Below are 27999 nucleotides of genomic sequence, written 5' to 3'. Positions count from 1 at the left end.
TGACATAGCTCAGAGCGTTGTTTCACGTGGCACTGGGAGCGTTCCGAACCGCAGCAACTGCTGGCCCGAAGGAGAGGAATCCAACTAAATCAACAGGTGACCGCTACATTGCGCCGCGGGCAAGAAGTGACCCGCGTCAGACAACGGGGGCAGTAGCAACCACATTTAACATGACTGCAAGGCATGCAATTCGCAGGCTCCGCTGAGCCACGGCGACTGCATGGGGGTAGTCTCTTTGCCATCCGACATGTACGTCCTATTTCGTTGACACCCGCACATCGCCGGAACTGTCTGCGATGGTGCCAAGAGCACATGGACGCGACCATCGATGAGTGGACTCACGTGCTGTTCTCGGAAGAGAGCAGACGCAGCCTGAGGACTGTTTCTGGAGGTACCATAATGCACCCCATGTCTTGTTGTTTAGGGAGGCAAAAAGTTTCATGGTCATACTGACCTCTAAATGTGCGAGCACTGTACGCTCGCCCGTCAATGTTATTGTGGCACTGTACACCTTCGCCATGTACGTCTTTTAAGGGTTGTATCCGCCCCTGACTTCATTTTTGTGGATGACAATGCGCAACCGCATCGCACAGCGCATGCAGAGGAGCTGATGGAACGAGAGGATATTCAGCGAATTGTCTAATCTGGTAATGCCCCCTATTTAAATCCCATCGAGCACGTGTGGGATACGTTGGGGACTCGTATTGCAGACCGGCACTTGCATCCAGTAGCTGACAGCCAGGCTGGTTGAGGAATGGAACGCCCTACCGCAAGAACTTCTTACAGTCCTGCGGCCAGCGAGGGAGCTCGTTGTAGAGCATGCATTGCCGTTCGTGGTGTCTTTTAGCTGAGATATTAACCACGTGTGCGACTTGTCCAAAAAGAATTTCTATTCAAGTACGCTTTTAAAAAAAAATTGCTTCGTACGCATATCTCGCGACGACATCCAGGCACATATCATAGCATGAGAAGGCGAGTACCTTTCCAATTATAGCATGATTATTTCTTTAGAGCAGAAGAGCACCGCGCCACTGTGTGAACTGCGAAATATCTCACATTCAGCAGAAAATAACAACTAGAGCGATGCACAGAATTTAAAAACGGTACGAACAAAGCACGATAGGCTGCAGCTCACTGCTATACCTCGTCAGATAGTTCAGTCACAAATATCGGACTAAATCATTTTATTTTCTAATATTTTGTAAAGTGATCGTGCATTATCAGCTTCAAAGTAGCGATGGCTACTTCCCCAGTTTTACAAAGTCAAGACGGAACTGGTGACTCGTCGGACATCCTGCAAAGGAACACGACATCACTATTTATTTATATTTCTTTGCTATTTCCACATCCTTCCGAGTAAAAACAACATTCTCATCTTCTATAGCTCGATTTGGTCGTTTATCTGTTTCATTTTCTCTCTTGGCATAAATAAGAAAATATTTTTGTACGAAAATTCAATTCAAAATAATTGTAACAATGAATTTAGGTCGAGTAATTTATTTCCACCATTGGATATTTTCTGCGTGCATCATTGAGAAAACTTGCCATTGCCATTCAAACATCTCTTCCGGAAACATTTAATTGAGTTCCTTGCTATTACATTCAAGAGAATCGTACTGATAGAATCAGTTAGCCTAGTGTTAGCTATTGAGACTTGTGAAATGGTAGAGAGCGAGCGACATTTAAAGCTGTTAGTAAGCGACAATGAACATGGAACAAAACCTTCATTCACTCCTGTTTTTCTGTATGCTGAGATAGATCCCGAAGAATCGTTTAGCGATAGGTTTCCTAAACGAAGGGGGACAAGTCAAATCCGAAGGAAGCGGAGGATAGACGCTCAATTTTCCGTGTCCGTGCGTTTATTATCCTTGTTTGGACATAAAGGACAATGTGCAGTGGTTACAAACTGTAGACTGTTCCATAGAAGTTCTGTTTAAAATTTTCCCACAGCTGGTTCTGCAGCGCCGATGTTTGTTCCGTGAAAATTTTCACGGAATATAATTTCCTCTACTTTAGGGAAGTTTGGACGTATCTGGTATACGGAGGGATACTGCGGAGTAAGTACGGTGCATCCATTCATACGGTCCTGAAGTAGTTAGGGCAAGAACAGCCGTGGTAACGATTCTTGGCAAGAATTCATCTGTGCTCGCTGCAAGTTTCCTGCGAAAGCTTGTGTGACGATAAGAATAGAAAACTAGCAGGATCAGATTAGGTGAAAGTACTGACGAAGGAATAGAACTTCTTTTCCTGTTGTGAGGCTCACGAGAACCGTGTACAAAATGAGTCGCTGCCCAGTTATGGTGAACTTACTTGTCAACAAAGTGAACACACATTTGTCAACAAACAATTAGAGAGCAACAAGTTCCTTTGCAGTTCGCCCCACACAGTCCACACTGATCCAATTAATTGATATTGAGTAATCATTCACTAAATCCGCCCTCATGTTAATAGCAGTTTTTTGTCGTCAGCCCAAAAGTAGATTCCTAAATGAATTCAATCTCATACAGGGACGATTCACCGATACGGCGGTGGCTATTTCCTTCGCGTATGGTTCCCCATTTGTATGTTTCGTTCCTGGTGACCTCGCTATCAGTGAGGCGTTCAACTTCAGCCGCCCTATATTACTGCAGATCAGATCGAAATAGAACTGGTGTTGTCTCATTACTGCGGTAACCATCGACTAAACAGTATGCGAGAGACAAACTGTGTAGAGTGTAGATTCTAGAAGCACAGCGAATTATCTCTCAGTACTTCTGTTCTGTTGGCTATTTGTATTTCATGTACCACTGATAAAGTTCCTATTGATGGTTGTCGGTCACCGGAGAAGCACTGTTTGTTCGAAGTCAATAATTCCTGTAATTGTTCTACCTGGGTCATAAAATTGCTGTGATCGCTGTTACCCAGTTTCTCACAAACAACACGAAATTTGTGAAATTTATTATACTGCCGGTGTAGTTAACGTTGATACCATTTCGATATAATCTTGTGATTTTCTTCAGATGGATGGAGTTTTACGCACTTTACTACTAAATGCTAATATAATTCAGGATGCTTTGAGAAATTTGTTTAAAAATATCGACTCTGGTGACGAGTCGTCTGCTAATGACAGTACCTATAGGGTACGGGCTTCCTCGTTGACGTTATTCGCCCCAGATGCCTCGAGCAGTAACACAATATTTTTGTTGGCGTTCCTCAGGCGTCTGCCGCAGCGCTTCGTGATGGGCTGTTACCTCTCTCAGAGAGGCTCTGCCGAGACTTTTTTGGGAGCCATAATGTGTACCATAGTTACCATCTTGTTCTTATTACCGTCCCTCTTGGAAACCGAGGCTCTCGCGTGTCTAATGTCTGTTACGTGCTTCATTATTTCTTATTTTGGAATGCGGGCACGAATTACCTCGTCGATGCAGCTCGTCTGCGCCCCGGGCGATTGGGACTCGTTTGTATACACTTTGTTTATAACTCAAATGTTTTTACTGCAGTAGTTTTTCAAAGTAGGTACACGGTAGCAACTTGTAATAGCAACTACAGCCGGTACCGCCTGATGACTAATAATAGTATACGCAAGAAGTGTCCACTACGTGGTTGTGATGTTAGAGTGTGCGCAAAAACTATTTTTGTATTAAATCTCTCAGGGCACGGAGCTATGCTGATATGTAGGTGTCTGAAATTAATGACGGATGTACTCTGACTTGCAACGCGACTCTGAGGCCACGTTAAATTGTAGGTTGGCTGGCTAAGCCAGCTCTAAGGTCGGCATTCCAGCTTCTGTAGGACCATACGTACTAACGCGCTTTGGTGTTCATAACAACTGAGTACCGTTGTTCTGTGATAACCTCTTCTTGACGTCATTAGTTCTTAAATGGTGAAGTATTTTTGAGATTGGTGTTAGTCTTAAACAATGGACTTTGCTGTAAAGGACTTAAACAAAATTTTCAGTTGGTGTGATGAATAACAGTTGGTGCGGTGAATGTAGAAAAATATAAATTACTGCAGATGAGTAGGAAAAAGGATCCCGTAATGTTCCAATACAGCGTTAGCAGTCTGCTGCTTGACACAGTCAAGTCGATTAATCACCTTTGCCTGACGTTGCAAAGCGATATGAAATGGAACGAGCACATCAGGATCGTAATAGGGAAGGCGAATGGTCGAGTTCGGTTTATTGCAAAAATTTCAGGGAAGTGTAGCTCATTCATAAAGGAGACCACATATAGAATACTAGAGCAGCACATTCTTGGGCGTTGCTCTGGTATTTGAATCCCCACCAGGTCGGATTAATGAAAGACATCGACTTCGGTTTATTGCGAAAATTTCAGTAAAGTGTAGCTCATCTATAAAGGAGACCACATATAGAACACTAGAGCAGCACATTCTTGGGTGTCGCGCTGGTATTTGGATCCCCACCAAGTCGGATTAATGAAAGACACCGCGGAAATTCAAAAGCGGGCTGCTAGATTTGCTTTCGATTGGTTGGATCAGTACACAAGCACTAGAGAGATGCTTCGGGAACTCAAATGGGAATCCCTGGAGGGAAGGTCACGTTCTTTTCGAGAACAGTAGTGAGAAACTTTAGAGAACCGGCGTGTGAAACTGTCTGCAGAACGATTCTACTACCGCCAACATACATTTCGCCGAAGGACCACGGAGATAAGGAAATAAGGTATGAGAATACATAGACAGTCGTTTTCCCCTCGCCCTGTTCGCGAGTGGAAGAAGAAAGAAAATGACTATTAGTGGTACAACGTACCTTCCGCCACGCACCGGACGATGGCTTGCGTAGTATATATGTAGATGTAGATGTGAATTTATATTATCTGTAACATCTCTCTCTCTCTTCAACGAAATAGATCACTCTTTGCAGTTTTCACATAACTCTAGTCCCCCCCCCCCCCCCCCAACTATTTGGCCTTACGCTTTATGTAGCTCATGCTGTGCAGTAATTTTCGCCCTGATTTGATCGAGGAGGGGGTAGTGGGAAGGGGTTGAACATATTTATCGTCAAACAGATAAACTACTAATTCGAAAATGGATGCAGGTGATGAGTGTTGCGAAACACACTTCAAAATTCGATTTCTTCTTTTATACTCCCTATTGCAGAACGAGCTATGTCGTCCAATTATTTGCGTCGAACCTGTAGGGGGAACATAAACAGTTCGACGCTCTGTCGAGAAAGCACAGCAGCGCGGTTGGATGTATCATCTCACAGAACGCTCTTTCTGTGTGATGGAAGGCAGCCGTCCACAAGTTCTGCGGTCTGTCTCCGATGCGTTGCGAGGTTCTTCTTCTCGGGGCTATTTTTACACCGCATATCCTGATGTCCAGCGAAAAAGACAAGAAGAAATAGTCCTACAAGCGTCGCCGCTCATTTCTTCCGCACTGTCCGATTTTCTTACTCAACATTTTGCCGATATCTACGTTGTCGTAGGAAGGTTAACTGCATCAACTTATGTCCAACAAAATCGTGTTGTTGAGTAGGCCAGGTCTTTGTAGAAATATTTAAGGCGCTATTTTCTCTATTTAATAATTATATATGAGACGACAAAATTATATATATGAGACGACATTTCTGTTATACGGGAGTGGAAAATTCCCAAGTTCTCCAGTTTCGTAGAGGAGCACCGTCAAGATAAAGAATATAGCTCTTACAGTGTAAGTATTTTAAAATACGGAGATGTGTCTGCTCTATTAACCATCGACGTCCTTCAGCTGTAAAGGTCTGCACTTACGTACAGTCGATGTTTGATGTTTAACGAATTTAAAAGAACAGAAGCACCCTGTGACAAACTGTTATGACCATCAAAAAAATGGTTCAAATGGCTCTGAGCACTATGGGACTTAACATCTGAGGTCATCAGTCTCCTAGAACTTAGAACTACTTAAACCTAACTAACCTAAGGACATCACACACATCCATGCCCGAGGCAGGATTCGAACCTGCGACTGTAGCAGCAGCGCGGTTCCGGACTAAAGGGCCTTGAACCGCTCGGCCACAATGGCCGGCTTAAGTTGAAGGGAGAGAGTTGTCAATTATATATATAAGTGAACATATGCAATGCTGACATTGTCATGTTTCTCAAAACATCAGTTGTGTTCGCGTACGTTCTTTCACTACTTGGCATCTAAGTGCAAACGCAAGTGGTTAAAACACACGTGACGAGGGTAACCTGTGAACAGTGTACAACACTTTCGGTGTATCTGTACTGCAGTAGTGCAATAATAAAAGCAACAGCGATCACATAAACCTAATCTTTGTCACGAGATAGAGAACTTCTCCTGTGGAGAATTAGCTCCTCGAAGTAATGAGTCCTGGATAGTTAATGTTCACAGTGCGACCGCATGTTATGATTTTAGCGTGGAACTAATCTCGTTTACTTCGTGTAGTTGCAGTCACGTTGTTCCCGCTCGTGCGAGAGGCGGTGACTGCGAACTCCACCCATCCTCGTGCCACCTGCTTTGATGGCTTGCTCGACCAAGGTCACTGGGAACCTGCAGCAGGTGAATTGCTAACTGTTGAGTCCCTGGCGCCGGAACTCTAATTTCTTTCTGTTATTTGTCAAAGTAGCGTGAAAATGTTTGCGGGTGATAACTAAAACAGGCGCATCACAGCGTCCGAGTAAAATGACGCGACAACTGGTTGTGCTCTCCAACGTTGAATTACGTGGTACAGTATGATTCCTGTGGGCAAAACGTCTAATTCTGGACACAAATTCACCGTGAAATTCTGGCACTATTAAGAACCAAATGCAAAGTAGCGTCCGACAATTGTGAAATGGTCCCAACAATTTGACCAAAGCAGCGCAGACGCAGATGACGCAGATAGGGAAAGAAGGCCGTTTACATCGGCCACAAATGACAATGTCCAGCCAATAGAGGCAAAACATCGGAGGTTGGGGATATTTTCCGACGATGAGGACCTTCACACAGCGGTGACAGGGTGTGCCACTGTTGAAATATCGGCGGTTGTTCAAATTGGTTCAAATGGCTCTGAGCACTATGCGACTTAACTTCTGAGGTCATCAGTCTCCTAGAACTTAGAACTAATTAAACCTAACTAACCTAAGTACATCACACACATCCATGCCCGAGGCAGGATTCGAAACTGCGACCGTAGCGGTCACGCGGTTCCAAACTGAAGCGCCTAGAACCGCACGTGCCACACCGGCCGGCTTCGGCGGTTGTCGACGACGTCACCCGGCTGCATTCCCGTAAGTTACTTCAACACTACTCAATATTACTTATGGCCTATCTAATAGTAGTATACCCTCAAATTTGTTTTTCATACAAAGATATCATGTTGCCTCGTGAGTAGTTAATTTACGTTCAGCTTTAAGGGTAAACCTTGCGGCGGTCCTATCACAATCCTGATGCAACAAAATTGAGGACTGTTTCATAAACCACGGCCGAAGACGATTGTGACAGATGTGTGACACTGCAAAAACTATTTGTTTATAGCAAAAATAAATAAATAAAATAAAAAAATAAAAAAATACTGAAGGCGCGCACAGATAGCCTCTGTTTTGAAAAATCTGTCGAGTAAAGTAAGACGAAGAGTAATAACACAATCTTTGTGGCGCAATTCGTTACTACGTGCTCACGATCGGTCTCAGAGTGCGAGCTCTCCAAATGATTCAACGTTCCGCTTGGTACGTTCACGCAATGTTCACGAAATCATTCAGAGACAGATGTCTGCTGTCTGGGTGAGCTATTTCTTCGTTGCGTCTCGGTATCTGCGAGGAAGCGGAAGAATACACAAATTTGAAAATAGACAAGCGCAGTGGGTAGATATTCAAAGACAATAGTAATAGTTGCTTGTGTTTGACCCTTGTATCATACCCGTAACACAGTAGCGAGTACGGGCACTTGAAGTTACAATCTTTTTCCATACAGAGTAACTCTATATAGCTTGGGGTCCATTAAGTAGCGATCAAAGGTTCCGAATAATACAGAAATATGCAAGTCTCTTCGCCTCTGTTCACCCCGAACCTAACATCTGTACTTTGACAAATACTCTTAAATAGAATAACGACAAAGTATGTACTCTTAAGCCAGTGAGTTACTGTATGTATGCAAAGTAGAGATTGTCGTGTATTGTCAGCTTCGTCCTCCTCCCCTTGTTTTTGTTCGTTCTTGTTCTTCTTCTTCCTCCTCCTTTCTTCCTAGTCTGAAGTCTGATAACAGTATGCTTCAGTCTACGTTTAGGTTGTCGCTCCTCCATCTTTCCCGTGGACGGCCGGATGGTGATTTATTTGTTGCGATTTTCACAATCTTTCGTTCATCCACATTGTCTATGTATTCGCTACGTTATTGCATTTTCTAATGTGCCCACTCATTAATGGAGCCAGTTTGAATTCTTTTCTAATACTTTCACTCCTCTCTCTCTCTCTCTCTCTCTCTCTCTCAATCTATCTCTATCTCCCGCAGTTTCCCCCGCAATCCTCCGCAAAATTTTCATTTCCGCGGTTTCAAAAAGTCTTCTAATTTTTGATGTTTTTGATTTTGTATCAGCTGTGTACTTTATAATTGGTCTCATTATTGTTTTGTATATTCTTGCCTTTACATCTTTTCCAAGGTGTTTGTTTTTTCCCAAATTATATCATTTAAATACACTGCTACTTTGTTTGCTTTTTCTGTTCCTTCGCTAACTCCTTTGCGGCATTTTCACTGCTGGACAATTCAATACCAAGGTATTTAAATGTCATTACCTGTTAAATAATTTTCTATCTAACTTCGATTTGCAACTAATTGGTTCCGCAGACATTGTCATACATTTGGTTTCTCGAGCAGATATGTCCATATTTAGGTTTTTGGCTGCCATGTCAAATGTATGTCAAGGTTTCTGTAGATTATTTTTAATCTATGGTAGCAGAACTGCATGGTCAGCATCACAAATGGTTTTTATTTCTTCTGCCCTTATTCTACTACCACTACCAGTCAATACCACCTTTATCCTCTCCTCTGTTCGAGAAGCTGTAATAAAATATAACAATAATTGTATTCGGCGCCTGCTGAAGTTCATCATTTGTAGCTATTATCTGTTTCTGGCACTTTGGACCGACGATGTTCCAAGAGTCTGTTGATATGAGGAAGCCGTTCGTGCCCTCGGTTCAGCAGCGCTGCAGTGAATCACTGTCACGCCGACACACGTGCACGCTAGAACAGCGGAACTCGCACGTGTCGACTGACGCTGTGCTGTGCCGCCAACCGAGCGACGCGCTCTTTCTTTGTGGTGCACTCTGAAGCACAGCTGATGGGCGTCTCCAGTCCTGACAATGGAGGAAGGCCAAGTCTACAAGAGACAAGCACGAGAATTTCCGCAGTCGGTCACTGATATTCCGGCGATGATGTTAATGCGCTTATAACGAGGGTTGTAGTGGCTGTAGCATTTCTTTTGTTCGGGACGACCATACGACTCTCAAAAAATAACTGGTATTAGAAAGCATACACCACTTAAAGGAAAAGTGCTGCATACAAATAAAAATGTGTATACATGTCAGAGATTGATGTTGAAACTTAAAGTTTGAGGCGTTTTTATTATATTGCTTTAGCTTCTGTAGCTCAGTGGTCACTCAGTCTGGCTGTTATCTGGAGGACCAGAGTTCGATTCCCGCTACTGCCAAGGACTTTTCCTTGGTGGGAGAGCTGGTACGGGGTGCACTCAGCGTCGTGATACCGGTTGAAGAGTTACTTGATTGAGAAATGGTTGCTCCAAACGGATATGATACACGAATTGAGGCGATAATCACGAAAACAATGGCGATTTTCGTTGCGGCAGTACCTTTTCAAGAAATTTCAGTCACCAACTTTCTCCTCAGAGTGAGAAAATCGAATTATATATATATGAAATCAGAGCTCGCACGGAAAGATTTAAGTGCTCGTTTTCCAACGTGCTGTTCGACAGTGGAACGGTAGAGAAATAACTTGAACCTTGTTCATTGACTCGTCTGCTAGGCACTTAATTGTGAATTGTAGAGTAATCATTTACTTGTAGATGTAGATAACACATCCAGTGCGCCATGGGCGGAGTGACACGGCGATGGGTCGGTCCTGACTGGCCCATTGCTTGCCGTTTCTCGATTTTTTATTTTCCTGTGGTGTCCATTGTGTGGGCGATTCTCCCCACAATTCGTAGAGTTCTGTCATTCAGCAGCAAATATAGTCGTATATTTAGAAACATCAGTCAACCAATGTTCAATTTGCCCACGTTGGCCCGCATCTCGTGGTCGTGCGGTAGCGTTCTCGCTTCCCACGCCCGGGTTCCCGGGTTCGATTCCCGGCGGGGTCAGGGATTTTCTCTGCCTCGTGATGGCTGGGTGTTGTGTGATGTCCTTAGGTTAGTTAGGTTTAAGTAGTTCTAAGTTCTATGGGACTGATGACCATAGCTGTTAAGTCCCATAGTGCTCAGAGCCATTTTGCCCACGTTGGCTATCGTTTGAAACAAAGAATAGGAGATCCACACGGGTTCGAATATATGCATAAGATTTTCCTGCGATTTTCTCGGGAAGAAGAGGTTGTGTCGAGTGGGACGGGTGCGCTCCTTTTGTTTAGGAAAGCTGCCATCGACCTCGTCAAAACGTCGTCCTCCAGAGAGAACGGTCAACGCGTTCGCCTGTTGCGGCCGCGCTAACAGACTGCCTTTGTGTTTGGGCGCCCCGTCCAGAACAAAAGACGAGACAGCGAACAGGCGATAGCGCCGGAATGCCCGTCGTCCGGCTATTACGGTTATCACGGGCGCTCGATAAGGGGCATTCCTGCGTCGCTTTATTCGGCACGCGTCGCGTGCTCTGCTGCTCGCGGGCCGTCCCAACACTACGGTGCCCCGGCACCTGGGTGCGCGCGTCCTTTCGACTCTCCGGTTGTGCTTGCGTTTGTAGAAAACGTGCCGTAATGTTGACCTGTTGCTGAAAGAATAGACAGTATGAACTTTCCGGGTTGTCACTTAGTCTACTCCTGTGGAATGGGATCACTTGGCCGGCGAATGCCGCCGCTCGCCCACATACCGTTGTTATAACCCAACATGCTCTACAGTGTGTCGACATCTTGCCTTGACTGCTCGAACGCCAGATCTGCCTCCAGTCCAGCATATGCGGGACATCATCGGATGGCAACTCCAGCGTCACCCACAGACAGCATTAACTGCCCTTTTATTAACCGACCAGGCAACACAGCCGTTAGATTGCTCCCCAGTGGACGTATTTCGAAATACCAAATTTTAGGCATTGCCTCTCACCACAGACAACACAGTGGCCGACGGCCTTCACTTAACGACCGAGAGCAACGATGTTTGCGTAGAGTTGTCAGTGCTAACAGGCAACCAACACAGTATGAAATAACCGCAGTAATCATTGTGGGACGTACAATGAACGTATCCCTCAGGACAGTGCGGTGAAATGTGGCGTTAATGGGCTATAGCAGCAAATGACCGAAGCGAGTGGTTTGCTAACAGCACGACGTCGCCAGCGGCGCCTGTCCTGAGCTCGTGACCATATCGGTTGTGCCCTAGCCGACTGGAAAACGCGTGGCCTGGTGAAATGAATCCCGATTTCAGTTGGTAAGAGTTCATGGCGGGTTCGAGTGCGCAAACTTCACGAAGCCTTGGACTCAAGTTGTCAACTAGACACTGCGCAAGCCGGTGTTGGCTCCATAGTGGTGTGGGTTGTGTTTACATAGAACGGACTGAGTCCTCTGGTCCAGCTGAGCCGATCATTGTCTGTAAATGGTGAAGTACGGCTACGTGGACACCATTTGCCCCCATTCCTGAACTTCATATTCCCAAACAACGATGGAATTTTTATAGAAGTCAACGCGTCATGTCACCGGGCCACGGTTGTTCGCGATTGATTAGAAGAACATTCTGGACAACCCGAGTGAATGAATTGGCCACCCAATTGGCCCGACATGAATACTATCGATTATTTACGGGACACAATCGAGAGGTCAGTTCGTGCACAAAATCCTGCACCGGCAATACTTTCGCAATTACAGACGGCTAAGGACACAATATGGCTCAATATTTCTGCAGTGGACCTCCGACGACTTGTTGAGTTCTTGACACGTAGAATTGCTGCACTACGCCGGGCTGAAGGAGGTCCGATACGATGTTAGTAGGTATCCCGTGAATTCTGTCGTCTCAGTGCTACATCTGCATCGAAACTACGCTCTGTCATTCATGCATTCAACAGCAAGGACTGATTTATAACGCGGGATTTTCAAAAACAGTGATATGCTCGTTTCCAGTATTCGATGAAACGCCCACAAGATATTTCTCCCGAGTAGTGATGGTGCATTAGCGTTGGAGAAGACTTAGCTTTATGTAAACCTCCAACGATTACTGTCATTCAGTCCAGCAGTAGCTGTACACATTGACGGGGTGCTGGGGAAACTCATCGCGAGGCCGGGAGCGGCTCGTGTTCCGACGGGCGAGAAAGGTGAGCGACACAGACGAGCCGCCACTCCAAGCCACGCCACACCGCCTGCTGGCTTTAAATTCCTCAAAAGTGCCGGCCGTAAAAATACCCGACGGCGGCGCGTCTGATGTAGCGTTAGAAGGGCCCACACTTGTCTGCGACAGCACACCGAAAAAAGGGATGCCGGATGGTGGATGCTGGCCAGTGGGTCCGTATCTCTCACCGTCCTCCTGTTGCAGGATGGTCGCAAAAATCTTCAAATTCTCTGTCTTCTGTGGTAGCCTACCAGAGGAAATCGACGCATCATGACGTTACCCACTGTGTTTTTTAACCGCATCGTTTCGTAACTAACAGGTTCCTGCCTTTGAAATCAAAGGTTGATAATCGATTGAAATACCGGCATGGATCACCAAAACAGATAAACCCGTACCAGCCACCTCTAGTATCTTAAGTCACTACTATAAACTACTCTTCACGCACATTCTTGAAACCTTATTTCCGAGACCATGCCCTGAACGAACATGGCGAAGATCCTGTACGCGTGGTTCACGTAAGCGAACATCCGCGCCACTATTTGCACTTGCAGGATTCAGCATGTTCACGCATAAAAACCGAATTTAAAATTTGTCGCACCGTATCTGAGGATCTTTGCCGCATTACAGCCACTCTATTAGGGAGGTATGATAATCAGCAACGTCCCTGTTATCCAAATGTAATTGTCCAGCTTGAGAAATGTCCGTGCACAGCTCGGCGATTTAAAAAAAGACCAAAACCTGAAGTGTTGTTATAAGTGGCGATCAAAATGTTTCTGTTCAGGCAATGTCGCCGTGAACACTGAGGCAGTCACCCCAAACGATGCAACAGTTTGAACAAACCCCTTTGGTAAAACACGGCACCCTTTTGTGTGAAGTATTCAGTAATTGCCTACTGCACATTGTCGTCCGACAGGAATCGTCGACCTTTCAAGGCTTTTTTTAAGGGACCGAAGGCGTGACAATCGCATGGGAAGATACCAAGACTGTAGGACGGGTAAACGAGTGTCTCCCACATTTGTTGGCGTAACTTCTGATAATGGTTGAGGCTGGCCTTCTACATTGACCGGTGTTCTGTGTCGAATAGCGACCAGCATGGAACTTGGCGGGGTGCACCGCTCCACAACGATGTCTTTCGACACACGTGTTGCCGCATATACATTTTTTCCCATTGTTTGCCAAGAAAAGAGTAACAGCACGTTGGTCCTGTTTGGACGCCTTTGCTATTAACGTCACCATAGATCACCTTTCCGCATTTACCACACGCACGTCGGAAAGACACTAATCCCACACTAATCCCTTGCCTACGTGTCGGTGCTTATATACCCGCATCGGAGTTGCGCTACGGTGCATATACGCTACAGCAACGCCCTCATAACGAAACTTGAATGGTTAAATATGAGCGGAGATTTGAGCAGCTAATTGACGCGGATACAGTGAGTAAAGTGCGTTCGGTAGAGCAAGAGCGAAAACTAGGCGAGTGAGGAAACCGTTATCATGCACACCAAGTTACTGGAGTGCGTTGATTAGTTAGTGGATTATGCGGCACAAAATTCGTTTGACTGTAGCGATGTTTTTACTCTGTGGAAAACGATACTCGTCGTCGGGGAAAAAGTAAATGAAAAACTGAAACAGAACTAAAAGGACGATTATTTTCCAAAATCGAATTGAGTGAAAATGATACGAAATACAATGCGTTTTGTTGTAATTTTGTAAATAATTTAAAACTGAATAATACAGTATTGATGGTCCACAATAATATTTATTTTATATTTCACTTGAGCGGACTCTCGGCTTTTTACGCCAACTTCTGACAACATTAGACTAAACAGGTAGTCCAGACGACATGTTGTGAAAAATAAAGCAAATGGCAGTTACCGGTAAAACACCATGTGTGAAAAGTAACTATCATACAGTTTTGTTCGCTCGCAGTGTCGGGCATTGAGGTGTAGCGGTGATGTGCGTGCCTAGAGGGTGAAAGATCGCAGGATCGAATCTCGCCCGCGGCTCGGATTTTTCACTCTACTTTTTAACTTAGCATTCACCTCTCATCGATGTGGAGATATGTCAGAAACGACTTGTGGTTCAATTTCCACGTAAAACTGTAGGTCACTTTTCCCTGGGGAGAAAAGTGGTGCGAAATTATTATTATATGTTATTATTATATACTTGTAATTTAGTGTACACACCTCTCACTACAAGTTTGTCAGTTCTTTCTAGAGGATACGGAATACATCGATAGTGTACTAAGTAACATCGTATCACAGTGGACCTCAAGAGATACTTTATCTAAGAGGGAATCCGCTGATTCAATTGTACCGCTATCTGCTTGTTTCTGTTCCTGAGCACTTGCCCGCTATAATGTGTATCCGTGGTTACAGAATGCACGCAGCTGGAGGACCCCCGCCTCGAGTGGCGAGCTATCCAGGAGGCGATGCTACGGGACTACTTGCAGACGGCGCAAGACGTCCTCGAGGTGAGTACCGACTACTTCAACTCTCCGTTCCGCTTCGCGCGATCATTAGAACATGCTTCTGCTTACTAAGCTGCAGATACCCAATGTATATTAAAGAACGACCTATGTAGATCGTTAAATGAATTTCCTTATTATTGCGCCGTTTTGGCTACTACCATAATCAGATATCTGTAATTCAGATTAAAGGAACATAAAGAGTGGGGTGCATTTTTGACACAACATCGGGCCACAACAAATTAAAATGTTAAGAAATATTCTTAGAAGTTTCACTCACCAAAAAGTGTGAACTTTGGAAACGACGCTCAGTGCCAATATTTAAACGTATGTATAATCAGAGTATCAGCTAACAACTGATTCAAAAATTACCAGCGGGAAAATGCTCGTAGGTGAGCACAAAAAATGCGAAACTGTTCCTGATTATTTAAAAGTCTCTGAGTGAAAACTAGGGTAACGGCTGCCTCATTCTACCAACTCTCCGTTCCGCTTCGCGCGATCATTAGAACATGCTTCTGCTTACTAAGCTGCAGATACCCAATGTATATTAAAGAACGACCTATGTAGATCGTTAAATGAATTTCCTTATTATTGCGCCGTTTTGGCTACTACCATAATCAGATATCTGTAATTCAGATTAAAGGAACATAAAGAGTGGGGTGCATTTTTGACACAACATCGGGCCACAACAAATTAAAATGTTAAGAAATATTCTTAGAAGTTTCACTCACCAAAAAGTGTGAACTTTGGAAACGACGCTCAGTGCCAATATTTAAACGTATGTATAATCAGAGTATCAGCTAACAACTGATTCAAAAATTACCAGCGGGAAAATGCTCGTAGGTGAGCACAAAAAATGCGAAACTGTTCCTGATTATTTAAAAGTCTCTGAGTGAAAACTAGGGTAACGGCTGCCTCATTCTACCAACTCTCCGTTCCGCTTCGCGCGATCATTAGAACATGCTTCTGCTTACTAAGCTGCAGATACCCAATGTATATTAAAGAACGACCTATGTAGATCGTTAAATGAATTTCCTTATTATTGCGCCGTTTTGGCTACTACCATAATCAGATATCTGTAATTCAGATTAAAGGAACATAAAGAGTGGGGTGCATTTTTGACACAACATCGGGCCACAGAAAATTAAAATGTTAAGAAATATTCTTAGAAGTTTCACTCACCAAAAAGTGTGAACTTTGGAAACGACGCTCAGTGCCAATATTTAAACGTATGTATAATCAGAGTATCAGCTAACAACTGATTCAAAAATTACCAGCGGGAAAATGCTCGTAGGTGAGCACAAAAAATGCGAAACTGTTCCTGATTATTTAAAAGTCTCTGAGTGAAAACTAGGGTAACGGCTGCCTCATTCTACCAACTCTCCGTTCCGCTTCGCGCGATCATTAGAACATGCTTCTGCTTACTAAGCTGCAGATACCCAATGTATATTAAAGAACGACCTATGTAGATCGTTAAATGAATTTCCTTATTATTGCGCCGTTTTGGCTACTACCATAATCAGATATCTGTAATTCAGATTAAAGGAACATAAAGAGTGGGGTGCATTTTTGACACAACATCGGGCCACAACAAATTAAAATGTTAAGAAATATTCTTAGAAGTTTCACTCACCAAAAAGTGTGAACTTTGGAAACGACGCTCAGTGCCAATATTTAAACGTATGTATAATCAGAGTATCAGCTAACAACTGATTCAAAAATTACCAGCGGGAAAATGCTCGTAGGTGAGCACAAAAAATGCGAAACTGTTCCTGATTATTTAAAAGTCTCTGAGTGAAAACTAGGGTAACGGCTGCCTCATTCTACCAACTCTCCGTTCCGCTTCGCGCGATCATTAGAACATGCTTCTGCTTACTAAGCTGCAGATACCCAATGTATATTAAAGAACGACCTATGTAGATCGTTAAATGAATTTCCTTATTATTGCGCCGTTTTGGCTACTACCATAATCAGATATCTGTAATTCAGATTAAAGGAACATAAAGAGTGGGGTGCATTTTTGACACAACATCGGGCCACAACAAATTAAAATGTTAAGAAATATTCTTAGAAGTTTCACTCACCAAAAAGTGTGAACTTTGGAAACGACGCTCAGTGCCAATATTTAAACGTATGTATAATCAGAGTATCGTCTAACAACTGATTCAAAAATTACCAGCGGGAAAATGCTCGTAGGTGAGCACAAAAAATGCAAAACTGTTCCTGATTATTTAAAAGTCTCTGAGTGAAAACTAGGGTAACGGCTGCCTCATTCTACCTTCCTCAGCTCCTTTAAAAATTTTCCCAAGTATTTTGGCACGCGAATATATTCGTGCCTTTTTTAACGTGCAGCTAACCTCAAACTCCCACAAGCTCCCCAAACTGTAATTCATTCACACACCCTAGTCCATCGCTCTAAGTCGCTCATACCCGTCCACTCCTATTTGACTTTTCTCACTACTTATTTAGCCGAATTCATTGCCACTAACTCTCTGTGTCTGTAATTGTCACAGCTACAGTCCCCTTCGTTCTGTCCTACTACTATAGTCTCCTGTTACTGACACTGTCCCCCTCTTGCTCTCTCTTACTGCTGATACCTTATTCCTTCGTTCCTACTGCTGCTGCTGTCTTTTCTCACAGTTACTGTCTGTCTCATTGTCATATACTCTGTCTTTCACTATCACCAGCTCTCACCCTTTTCCACTTTCTCTTTTTCTTTATTGCTCCACCCCCCCCCCCCCTCCGCCCCCTTTCCTCTTTTCCTAGCACTGTTCTATTACTGTCGACTATGTTTCACTTTTTATTCCCTCTCTTTCTCTCGCACTACAATTGTCTCCTCTGCTAGTTTCCTGTCATCCACTGTCCAGTTCCGTCGTCCTTTGCATCAGCTCAAGCGTCCTTTGCAGCTTGCAGCTCTGCGTTAGCGAGATATATCTGCAATGTCTCGCTGATGGAGAGTTGCACGACCATTGCACTCCTTTCCTTTTAACTCCATACGCACCGTAATTGTGCTAGCTGGACTGTTAGTAGCACTTTGGAACTCATACGAGTGACTCCTCCCGCTGATACCGCGGGATTTCTTACAACCGCACTCCGCAGCGCTCGACAATCCCTGTGCGTCAGTACGTGTGGTCTGCCTGGCGTTGATTTAGTTATGGTTGTTCCTTCGTGTTTCTGTGTTTCACAACCACAGCACCATCAGTCGACATGGGCAGCTTTAGAAGGGTTGAAATGCCGCTGATGATACTCTGGTGATGTCCAGTGACCAGCCCACAGTCGAAATCGAGCTCTCCTTACCGACCCATTTTGCTATTTCTCTATTGACAATGCAATACTCCCCCCACTCCCTTCCTTTTATACTGGCGAGTCCGCCTCTCGTGACGTCTAGTGGTCAGTTCCACATTACGTAGGGCTGTCCGGGTATATTTGATCAGATAGTGGATTAGAGCAATTGGTACGGTCGGATAGGGGTGATCCCGGTGCGCTGGTCGTAAGCGAGAATGCAGCGAGATGCGCCCGCAGCGGAAGTCCCGAGTCAGCTGGAGCAAGACGAGCCGCAGACGCGAGTCGCCGCCGCCTGCATCACCGCCCGCCAGACAGATGGGCGCAGGAAGCAGCAGCGGCGCGGCGACCCAGAAAGGGGAGCAGGGGGGGAAAGCGCTTTCCCACGGCCACGCGCCCCGCGCTGCGCCCGCTTCCGGCCGTAAATCCGACTGCAATCAGGCGAGCGCCCGAGCTCCGCTGTCCGCGCCGCCTCCACATCCCGCTCATGCCTGCTCTCCCGAGGTGCGGCCGAGCTCGCCTCGTACTTCGACCGCTAACTCTGCCTACCTCGTTACAGTACCAAATACTATTATAACAGGGGATGTTGATCGTACACGAAACAATGACAAGAGTGGAAAAACTGATAGAGGCCGACATTGGGAAAATCAGTTTTTGATCCGGAGAAATGTAGAAGGAGCGCGCGAGGCAATCTCAACTTATCTTAAAACATGGCCTGAAGAAAGGCAAACCTATAGGTATTTTGTTGGAAACTGACATGGTGAGACCGTGACTGTGTACAAAATACTGGTTGATTCTTGTAAAGGAGAAAACAGTAACCAGACACTTGTAATAATGCTATTTATTCACATACACCGGTTTCAAAGCGACAGGTTCATCATCAGGCGTCTTTCCTCGTTAAGATACATATTTCTTGTTGTTTACATTAGTTTTCACTTTCTATTCCCCCTTGTGGTGAAAATTTCTAAGGGTTGGGATGCCATACAACGAAGACATTGGGACGTAATTGTACCTAATAACGATTGAAAACAATGTTAATAAATTATTAGAAACTGTTTTAGTTTTACGTTACTTGCGTGGAAAATCCCGCGTCATTACATGGCGATGAATATTGCTTGTGTTCATGCAGTAGCAAAGACCGTATGAAGCACTTTTATTTTATTTTATTTTTTTTATTATGAATTTGGCCAGCTATGGACCGCATACAACTTAAGACTTATGGTGTTTCTTTTTCTTCCGTTCTTCCCAGTACTTCTTCATTTTCTCGCCAACTGCTCGTCTCTGCTCATCTGTCCACACTCTCTTGGGTCGAGGTTTTGGCGCATCTTCTTCATAGTTTGCGTTTTCTATAAGTAGCCTAAAGTTATTCCTGTCACGTATTATTTCTTCTGTAACACCTATTTTGTTTGCGTCTTTCTTTACTGCTTCTATCCATCCTATAGTTTTTTTCTGCTTACTAACGTAATTAAAAATTTTCTTTGTAATCCGTGTTTCTTCCATTCTTTTTAAATGTCCATAAAATTTTAGCCGTCTTTTCCTCATTGTATCTGTGATCTTTTCTGTATTTTTGTATAGGTCTTCATTTCTCCTTTTAATCCGCCTATTTTCCTTGTTTTTCTCAGGACCTAGAATTTTTCTTAATATTTCTCTCTCTCTTCTTTCTAGTTCTCTTAATTCACCTTTCTTATTCAGTGTTAGGCACTCTGATCCATATGTTGCTTGTGTCCTAATAACTGAATTATAATGTTTAATCTTTGCTTGTATGGATATTGATTTCTTATTGTAGTAGTTTTGTGTTAATTTATATGCAAATTCCAACTTTTTTTATTCTTTCTTTATTTGTTGTGTTATCCAGTCCATTGGCTTGGATCCACTCCCCCAGGTATTTGAATCTATCAACTCTTTTAATTTTTCCATACTTTGTTTTCATAAACTTTTCTGTATTATGTTTGTGTTCTATATACTCGGTTTTTTCGTAGGATATTTTTCGCCCAGTCTTTTTAGCAATCTCGTGTAACATATCAAGCATAACTGTTGAGTCTGTTCGGTTTTCAGTTATCAATGCCATATCATCCGCAAAGGCTAAACATTTTACTTCAAATTTGTTCTTTCTTTGGCCCATGCTTATTTATACCCTTTGTGCCTCTGTTTTTTAATGTGTTTTCCCGTATTTGTACTACTTTATCTAAAACCAAGTTAAAGAGAATTGGGGACAGTCCGTCACCTTGTCGAACTCCTGTTTTGATTTTGAATGGTTCAGAAATTTCGCCTTGAAACTTAATTCTTGATGTTGTATCTGAGAGCGTTTGTTCAACAAGTCTTCTGGTGTTTTCATCTATCCCTGATTCATAAAGTATCTGGAATAGTGTTTGTCAATTGAGTCGTAGGCCTTCTTGAAGTCTACGAAATAACTACTGTATTTTTATTTTGTATAGCTCTCACTCTCAAAATTGTTTTTAAATTAAGAATCTGTTCTGCACATGATCTACCTTTTCTAAATCCTGCTTGATAATCTCCTATATTAGGTGCTGCTTGTTCCTCTATTCTATTTAAAAGTGCTTTAGAAAGTATTTTGTATGTCACTGGCAACAAGGATATGCCCCTGTAGTTGTTGGTGTCTGTTTTATCTCCTTTTTTATGGAGAGGGTGGATCAATGCGTGTTTCCAGTCACTGGGTATGATTCCTTTTGTCCAATGTCTTTAATTACTTTGTGAATTTTCTGACATGCGGATAAGCCCCCTAGTTTCCACATTTCTGCCACTATCCCATCCTCACCTGGTGCTTTGTTATTCTGAATACTTTGAAAATCTATTAAATTGTGAGGAGCCTAATGACAGGTTACAATTTCAAAAACCACAACATGAAAATCCACCGTCGGAACCACCTACAGTAGAAGAATAGAAAAGATTATCAAAGCATATATATATATATATATATATATATATATATATATATATATATATATATATATATACACGCACATGGTGTAATGCACCACTCACACACATTTTCGTAACATAGGAATATGCTTACAAAGATGGCGATATCACAGATACATTGATGTGACACTAGAAATGAACCTAATATAAAAGTTTCATTTCATGCAATTTGCATTCAGTGAGTGGTCATTTATTATAATTAAGATAAACAAAGAAAAGCTAATTTGTAAAAAAATGTTACTGAAATGGCATTACGTAAATATTACGGTGTACACTGGAAAGAAAGTTGGCTCAAATGGCTCTGAGCACTATGGGACTTAACTGCTGTGGTCATCAGTCCCCTAGAACTTAGAACTACTTAAACCTAACTAACCTAAGGACATCACACACATCCATGCCCGAGGCAGGATTCGAACCTGCGACCGTAGCGGTCACGCGGTTCTAGACTGAAGCGCCTTTAACCGCACGGCCACACCGGCCGGCGGAAAGAAAGTAAATGATGAGAGACAGTAGTACGTAAATAAATATTATGACAGCGGACATCATATTAAAATGCGATTGCTAGTTGAAGGTTTAAATCAGTTAGACTGTTCTAATAATGCACGACTAAGCAAGCTGTTATATTTTATGTACTGTTTCAAGTTGAGGTAGTGTCTGCGTGTTGTTACTGTCGAAGGAATAAATGCTTAAAATATGTTTCAAAAAGGAAAACAGGTGAATGAAATTTGAAGAAACATTGCATTGACTAACTCAGTCTGTTCATTGAGGGTTCTTTTGGAGATTTACTTTTGTATACATATATTTCAACCTCTTCAAGCGGATTTATGAATCTACTGCATAAACACGAGCAGCGAGCATTGCAATGTAATTGCTCGGAATTTTAGACGTATGTAATGTAAAACTAAAACAGTTTCGCTTTAATGATTTATTTACATTGTTTTGAATTGTTATTAGGTACATTTACAGTCAAACAGGACACTTCTCACATCATGTTTTGGTGGTAGGGCACGCCGAGGAATTTTCGCCGTAAAGAGGAATAAAAAGTGAAAACTAACGTAAACAGCAATAAATGTGTTGAACCTGTCGGTCCGAAACTTGTAACGGCACTATTTATGTGAATAATTAATGTTATTAAAAGTGGCTGGTCGCTGTTCTCTTCTCTGCAAAAATCAACCAGTACTTTTACAGCGTTTGCAGATTTAGAGTGAGCCTTTGGCAGTGTTGACTGGACTACACTCTTTAAAATTCTGAAGGTAGCAGATATAAAATAAAGAGAGTGAAAGGTAATTCCGAACTTGTGCAGTAACCACATTCAGTTATAAGGGTCAAAGGATATGAAAGAGCTGCAGCAGTTCCAGAATGGTACGCTTTAGGATTTGAAGCCTCTGCCCTGTGTTATTAAATTTGTTCATTGAGAAAGCAGTGAGGGAAACCAAGGAGACATTTGGAAACAGAATTAAAGTTAAAGTTCAAGGAGAAGTAATAAAAGCACTGGTGTTTGCTGATGACATTGTGGATATATCAGAAACAGTACGGGACTTGGAAGAGCAGTTGAACGGAATGGATAATTTGTCAGTTGCGTCTTTGTAGTCTTGCGTGGAGGTGGAGCGTAAAAGTTAAGGTAAGAAGAGAATAGAAGCTTTTGAAATGTAGTGATGCAGAAGAATACTGAAAATAACAATCTATAGAGAGAGACCAAGGCTTGAATATGGAAAGCAAGTGCAAATGGATGTAGCTTCTTGTGTTTATTTAAACTAGCGTGGAGAGTCGCATCAAACTAGTCTTCTTACTGCAGACCACAACAACACTGTTAGGTAGTCCTCTTTTAATTTATCCACCTAATGATGGCGATACTGTATCGTAACAATTATTTGAATTTTACGATTCTATATGGAGATTACCCATGTACGCGACCGTGTCTGCCTGTCATTAGAAGAGACCCGACGAAGCGTGCTAATTATAGTGTGATTTAAATTAGTTGGCATCTTTCGTTTCAGGTCAAAAGTGACGAAGTTGCCATTGAACTGTTTGCAAGCAGCCGCCACATTGCTCCTTGCTACGGAGCAATAGAATATCACTTCTAAGTCTCTCTTCCCTACAAAAATCTTATGAAAAACCAGGACTTCACGTTCGGCATGGATCTCTAGACTGTTTCTTAAGCCTTGAATTATTTTATTATTATTTTTGATGCGGGTGACGACTTCCCGTCAGAGAAATAGGGTCAATTTTATCGCATCATACCTCTAAAACTGTTGAACTCGCCGAAATACCGTTTTTTCGTTGCTTTCCAAAATAGCTCACCCGGTAATGTGTCTTTCCAAAGTTTTGTGTAGCATTCAGTTAGCTCTGTATAAGCATGGAAAAATAGCGGTTTTTTCCTTTCAAATTTTCTCAACATTTTCCTCGTAACAAGTATGAAGTGTAAAGGCTGTGTCACATACAAAAATCACGTAATAATTCTGAGATTCACATATGGTATAGACTTCGATATTCTCTAAGCATTTCAGAAATATCACTTTTCATTTTTTTATTTTTTTCAAAATTTGCGAATACGAGGCTGATATTCTCATAGTTGGATGTGGGAACATCCTAAATCCTACACTCAGGTCGTCAGCACATCGGCTCTCGTTGTTAATACGCTAAGTCGATTCGACCCGGTCCCGAATCCCAGAAGCAGTTACTAAAGCGAAAAAGAAAGATACGGCACATACAAAAAAAAAAGAGTATGTAGGAACAACAATTACGTTACGAGCGGCAATTGTCCGCAACTAACAGGTGACCGTCGGCTGAGGAAGCAGAGCGATATGACAACTATGCTCAGGACAGAAGGTGTTACTGTATACAACTAGCTATCCGTCACTTCATTATTCTGCTCCTAGGTATACGCTTGTAACGTTGCACACCATCCGGTCACGTCAATATTCTGCCTTTGCTACTAAGTTACGTAGTTGGTGAAACTACAAGACCAAATGCTATGCATTTCAATTACAAACTAATCATTACCCCATCCGGAAGTAATGTCTGAATATTTACAAACAACTAAATTCTGAAGATAAGGCTATATCACGAACGGTTGCACTTCTTGCATGTAAATGCAGATGCGTCGGAGTACAGAGTTGTAGGCTTATTACTCGCGTTTCCGTAAAGTGAACTGGTAAATTGTATGCTGGTGCAACAGTTTAGTTAAGAATGAAAATCACGTAGGGTCTTTTATGTATAAAGCAAAAGAAAATCTTCGGTCCATTTGCAGGACTTCGCGTAATTTTGGTTTGCCTACAAGAGATATTACTCGTAAATAATTTGAACGACGTTTGATGAAATGTTGCTATAATATGTAGCGAACATATCAGGGGAGGTTAATAGGAATACAAGTTGTATTCGAATTAGAGCATTGCGGGTCTTCGCAAGTTTGACTTTAGGGAGACTGACTGTTATGGAAGTGTTAAAAACTGTAAATTGCTAGACAGAGGAAACAAATATTTTCCTCTTATGTGTAAGTTTATAAAATTCAGGTTCCAGTTTCGTGTAAGGAATCTAAAAATATCTTGCAGTCGGTTATAAATTAAGAATAGGCTTCAATTTATACGTTATAAATAATTCTGATTTCGTAAGTCTGCGAAGATGCTGTTACATTAGCACATTTTGCGCGGATGTACATAACTTTACTTCGTAATCGAATGCAGCAAAAATAAGTCTTAGTATGCGAATGTGGAATAGTGATTAGTGGCGACATGTATACGCAGTATATCACTGAGCGTGTCGTCGAACATGGGCTGCAAGCGTTGATCAATGAAATTTTTTCACGCTGCCTGTCATCTCGGAAGGCTCCTTCGGGAGCGGCAAGTAGGCAACACGCGTGTCACGTGCGTTGCGCGGGAACTCCCTTGCGCCCGGCGGCCAGACCTTCGGTGAGGCCGATGCTGCAGTAAAAAGCCTCTTGATATCTTGTCAATAGAACAGGCGCGGTACCGGAATGAAGACTGCAAGAGCTGTTACTATCACAGTACAAGTGGATCCGTTTCAGTCTTTTTGCTTGCATTTGATACCATCCATTTCCTCCGTGCACTTTGGGTATTCTTTCCTGTATTCGCGTGCTCACATGTTAATGCGATTTCAAAATTTAAAAAGTGGGAGTGTAGTCTATGCTTCAACTGCTTTGGGGCTAAAGGGTACATCACAGCGAAATGATTGAATATTATGCTGATTTTCATTTACATTCAGCAGGTTTTATGTAAGCTACATGTTTTTTAAATTTATATTTCGTGTGCAGTCATTCTCTTCAGTAATCTTCATCTTGATGTTCTTAGCAGTAATTTTTTGGGGATTATTATTAGAAAGTAACGCACACACTTAGCCAGCTTGTAATCTATATCTGTCTCTAATATTTTTCATTTTATAGTTGCTTTTTGATTTTTTCACCGTATTGATGTAAGAATGGCTAATAATGAAATGCTTCCGACTAGAGAATGCATTCCAGAGTGACAGCAATATTAACCATGATTTCGTGCTTTCCTTGTTGAAGCCGTATTTATTACATTGTTTGTCGGTGGGGTGATTGAAACAAACGAGGCTTCGAAAACCACAGAAGTTGGTTCACTACCAGTTTCACGAGAAACAAATCTGCGACGTTTCTTGAATGAGTGCTTTTTGAAAAAATTAGCTACTCTCTCCGTCCGACTCTTGCGTCCTTTCGGTTCAATTCGGATAAAGAAGAATCATTCGTAGTCTGTAGATTCATGATGTTTTGTGCTTTTCATTTCAGATGTGCTATCTGTTTGTAGTGCATATAGTGTATTTTCCTACCTGATTGATATTTTTTCTCATATACCATCTGAATAATGTATGACATGGCGAAGACAATAATAATCACAAAGTAAAAACACGAATCATAATAAACCAGATAGCATATGAAAAAAATTATATGTAGATAGGTAAATACACTATACACACTGCAGACAGATAGCACATCCCAACTAAAATGCACAATACTTCATGAATCTAAATAATTACTTAAAAGAACGGTCTGATAATGAAATAAGATACACACTACACACCTACAATCAAACAGCACACTGAAGATTATTCAGCATAGAAAAATGAAGCCACTAAACCACGTTCGATAAAAGTGGAGATCCTTTACTAATGAAACAGGTATCCATTGCACAATGCACATCTTCTGCGCTTACTCCTGAAGGTTTACAAGACAGTCTAACGGACACAGTAGATACCACGAGTAGTTTTCCCTTAGCGTGTTCTTCTCGTTACATTTATGCGAGGAATACGGACAAGATGGCGATTAATTTCTTCCACCCTTACAGCAATATTCGAAACTTCGAAATGGAACCCCTACGCGATTCATGATATGAAGGCGCAGAATATTCTAACTACTCCGTACACAGCATTTCGTGAACCAATTTCATACTTTCTTTATGACTAGCCGACTTCGACTGCAGCATTTCCTCAGTACTTGCTGAAATAGAAAAACCCTAAAAACTATCGTGCTCCCAATCCAAGAGAAACATCAATTACTGGACAAGTCAGAACAGGATTCCCACGCACACAGATTTTTGCACATTTTATTCTTAGCTGATTGCACATTCCCTGCACTTTGGAATCCGACGCAATTCGCAGGCAGGTAAGTTTCCAGTCCGACGTTGCTGTATAGAAATATACGGGGTGTTTCAGGAGGAATAGCAGATATTTCAGAAACTTATAGTATAGACTAGTTCGAATCAAACATTCCGTATAAGATGCGCCCACTTTTTATTGTTTACAGAGATTTCATTTCACGTGTTGGTATTCCACTTGCTATGGGTTTATTTACCGTTTGTCATAATTGTTTTGAAGCTCAAGTTGTTAAGATGTGTTTGTGTTTACATATCTGAACTTTTCAACTGTAATTGTGATTTGGTGATCACTTAAACTGAACCGTTTAAGTGTGCCGCATGCCGAGTATGCTGATATGATATATGTGTGAGAGTTTCGTAATGGAAGCTCTGCTGCTGCTTGTAGAGAATACAGGAGACAATTTCCGAACAGCAGAGTACCTACTTCGAGAGTGCTTACTCGTGTTTTCACGACACTGTATGAGAGTAGTTCAGTGCCCAGCAGACATGTTTCACCTGAACTTGAGAACCAACAGCGTGTGGTTAAAGTAGAAGACATTATTCAGTTGGCAGAACCTAGTCCTTCCACAAGTAGGCTATACACAGAATTTCTACACATATCGGCGTTCACGTAAAAGACTATGGTGGATATTTAGTGTGCACGACCTACACTCTTTATCACTTGCAGCGTTTTAACATCTTCTAGAAGGAGATGAGGAGTAGGTGGTAGGACTTCCCGTAATTTCTTTTAACATATGGGAAAATTATTCTCGTTGTTTACCAAGCTACCGTGATTTGACACCAAGTGTCATCTTATTTTATTCAGAAGCATTCTTTTAGTAGCTCGGACATTGAAACAAATGATAGTTTGTGGTCGTTCTTCATTTTCAAGAATAGTACACGTAATACCGAATTTCAAGTGCCTGTTGTCATAGTTCCTACATTTTCTTCTTTTCCTGCCTTTAGAACTGCATGATACATCTGAAATGTCAGGTTTTGTACTTACATGTAAAAATTTGTCGTTGGTGACAGAGAAAAACCACAGAAGACAAATAACAATAAAAAACCATCTGCGTTCGATAAAACGAACCTTTAGACTGTCTGTTACTGTAAAAAAACAGATGAGTCACGTAGTGCGATTCGACTGTCATTTACCGTGCTGCCACACACTAATAACAATTACTTGCCGGGCCGATAGATACCACTACTAATGCACACGTTGTCCCTCTACTCAGAAAGCAAGTAAAGCAAATTCCCCTGGTGTGAGG

The 27999-nt window shown here is 42.4% G+C and overlaps 1 protein-coding gene across 1 annotated transcript in view; it reads left to right on the top strand.

Annotated features, from left to right (window-relative positions):
• Positions 1–27999, top strand: part of LOC126198489 (protein kibra) — a 222641-nt gene that overhangs the window by 123028 nt on the left and 71614 nt on the right. The window contains exon 3 of the mRNA XM_049934862.1: positions 14815–14909. Within this exon, the coding sequence (XP_049790819.1) occupies positions 14815–14909 (95 nt within the window). The remainder of the gene's footprint in view (positions 1–14814; positions 14910–27999) is intronic.

The sequence above is a fragment of the Schistocerca nitens genome, chromosome 8 (genome assembly GCF_023898315.1).
Source record: "Schistocerca nitens isolate TAMUIC-IGC-003100 chromosome 8, iqSchNite1.1, whole genome shotgun sequence".
Lineage (NCBI taxonomy): Eukaryota > Metazoa > Arthropoda > Insecta > Orthoptera > Acrididae > Schistocerca > Schistocerca nitens.
This window is presented reverse-complemented; position numbering and strand designations above follow the sequence as displayed.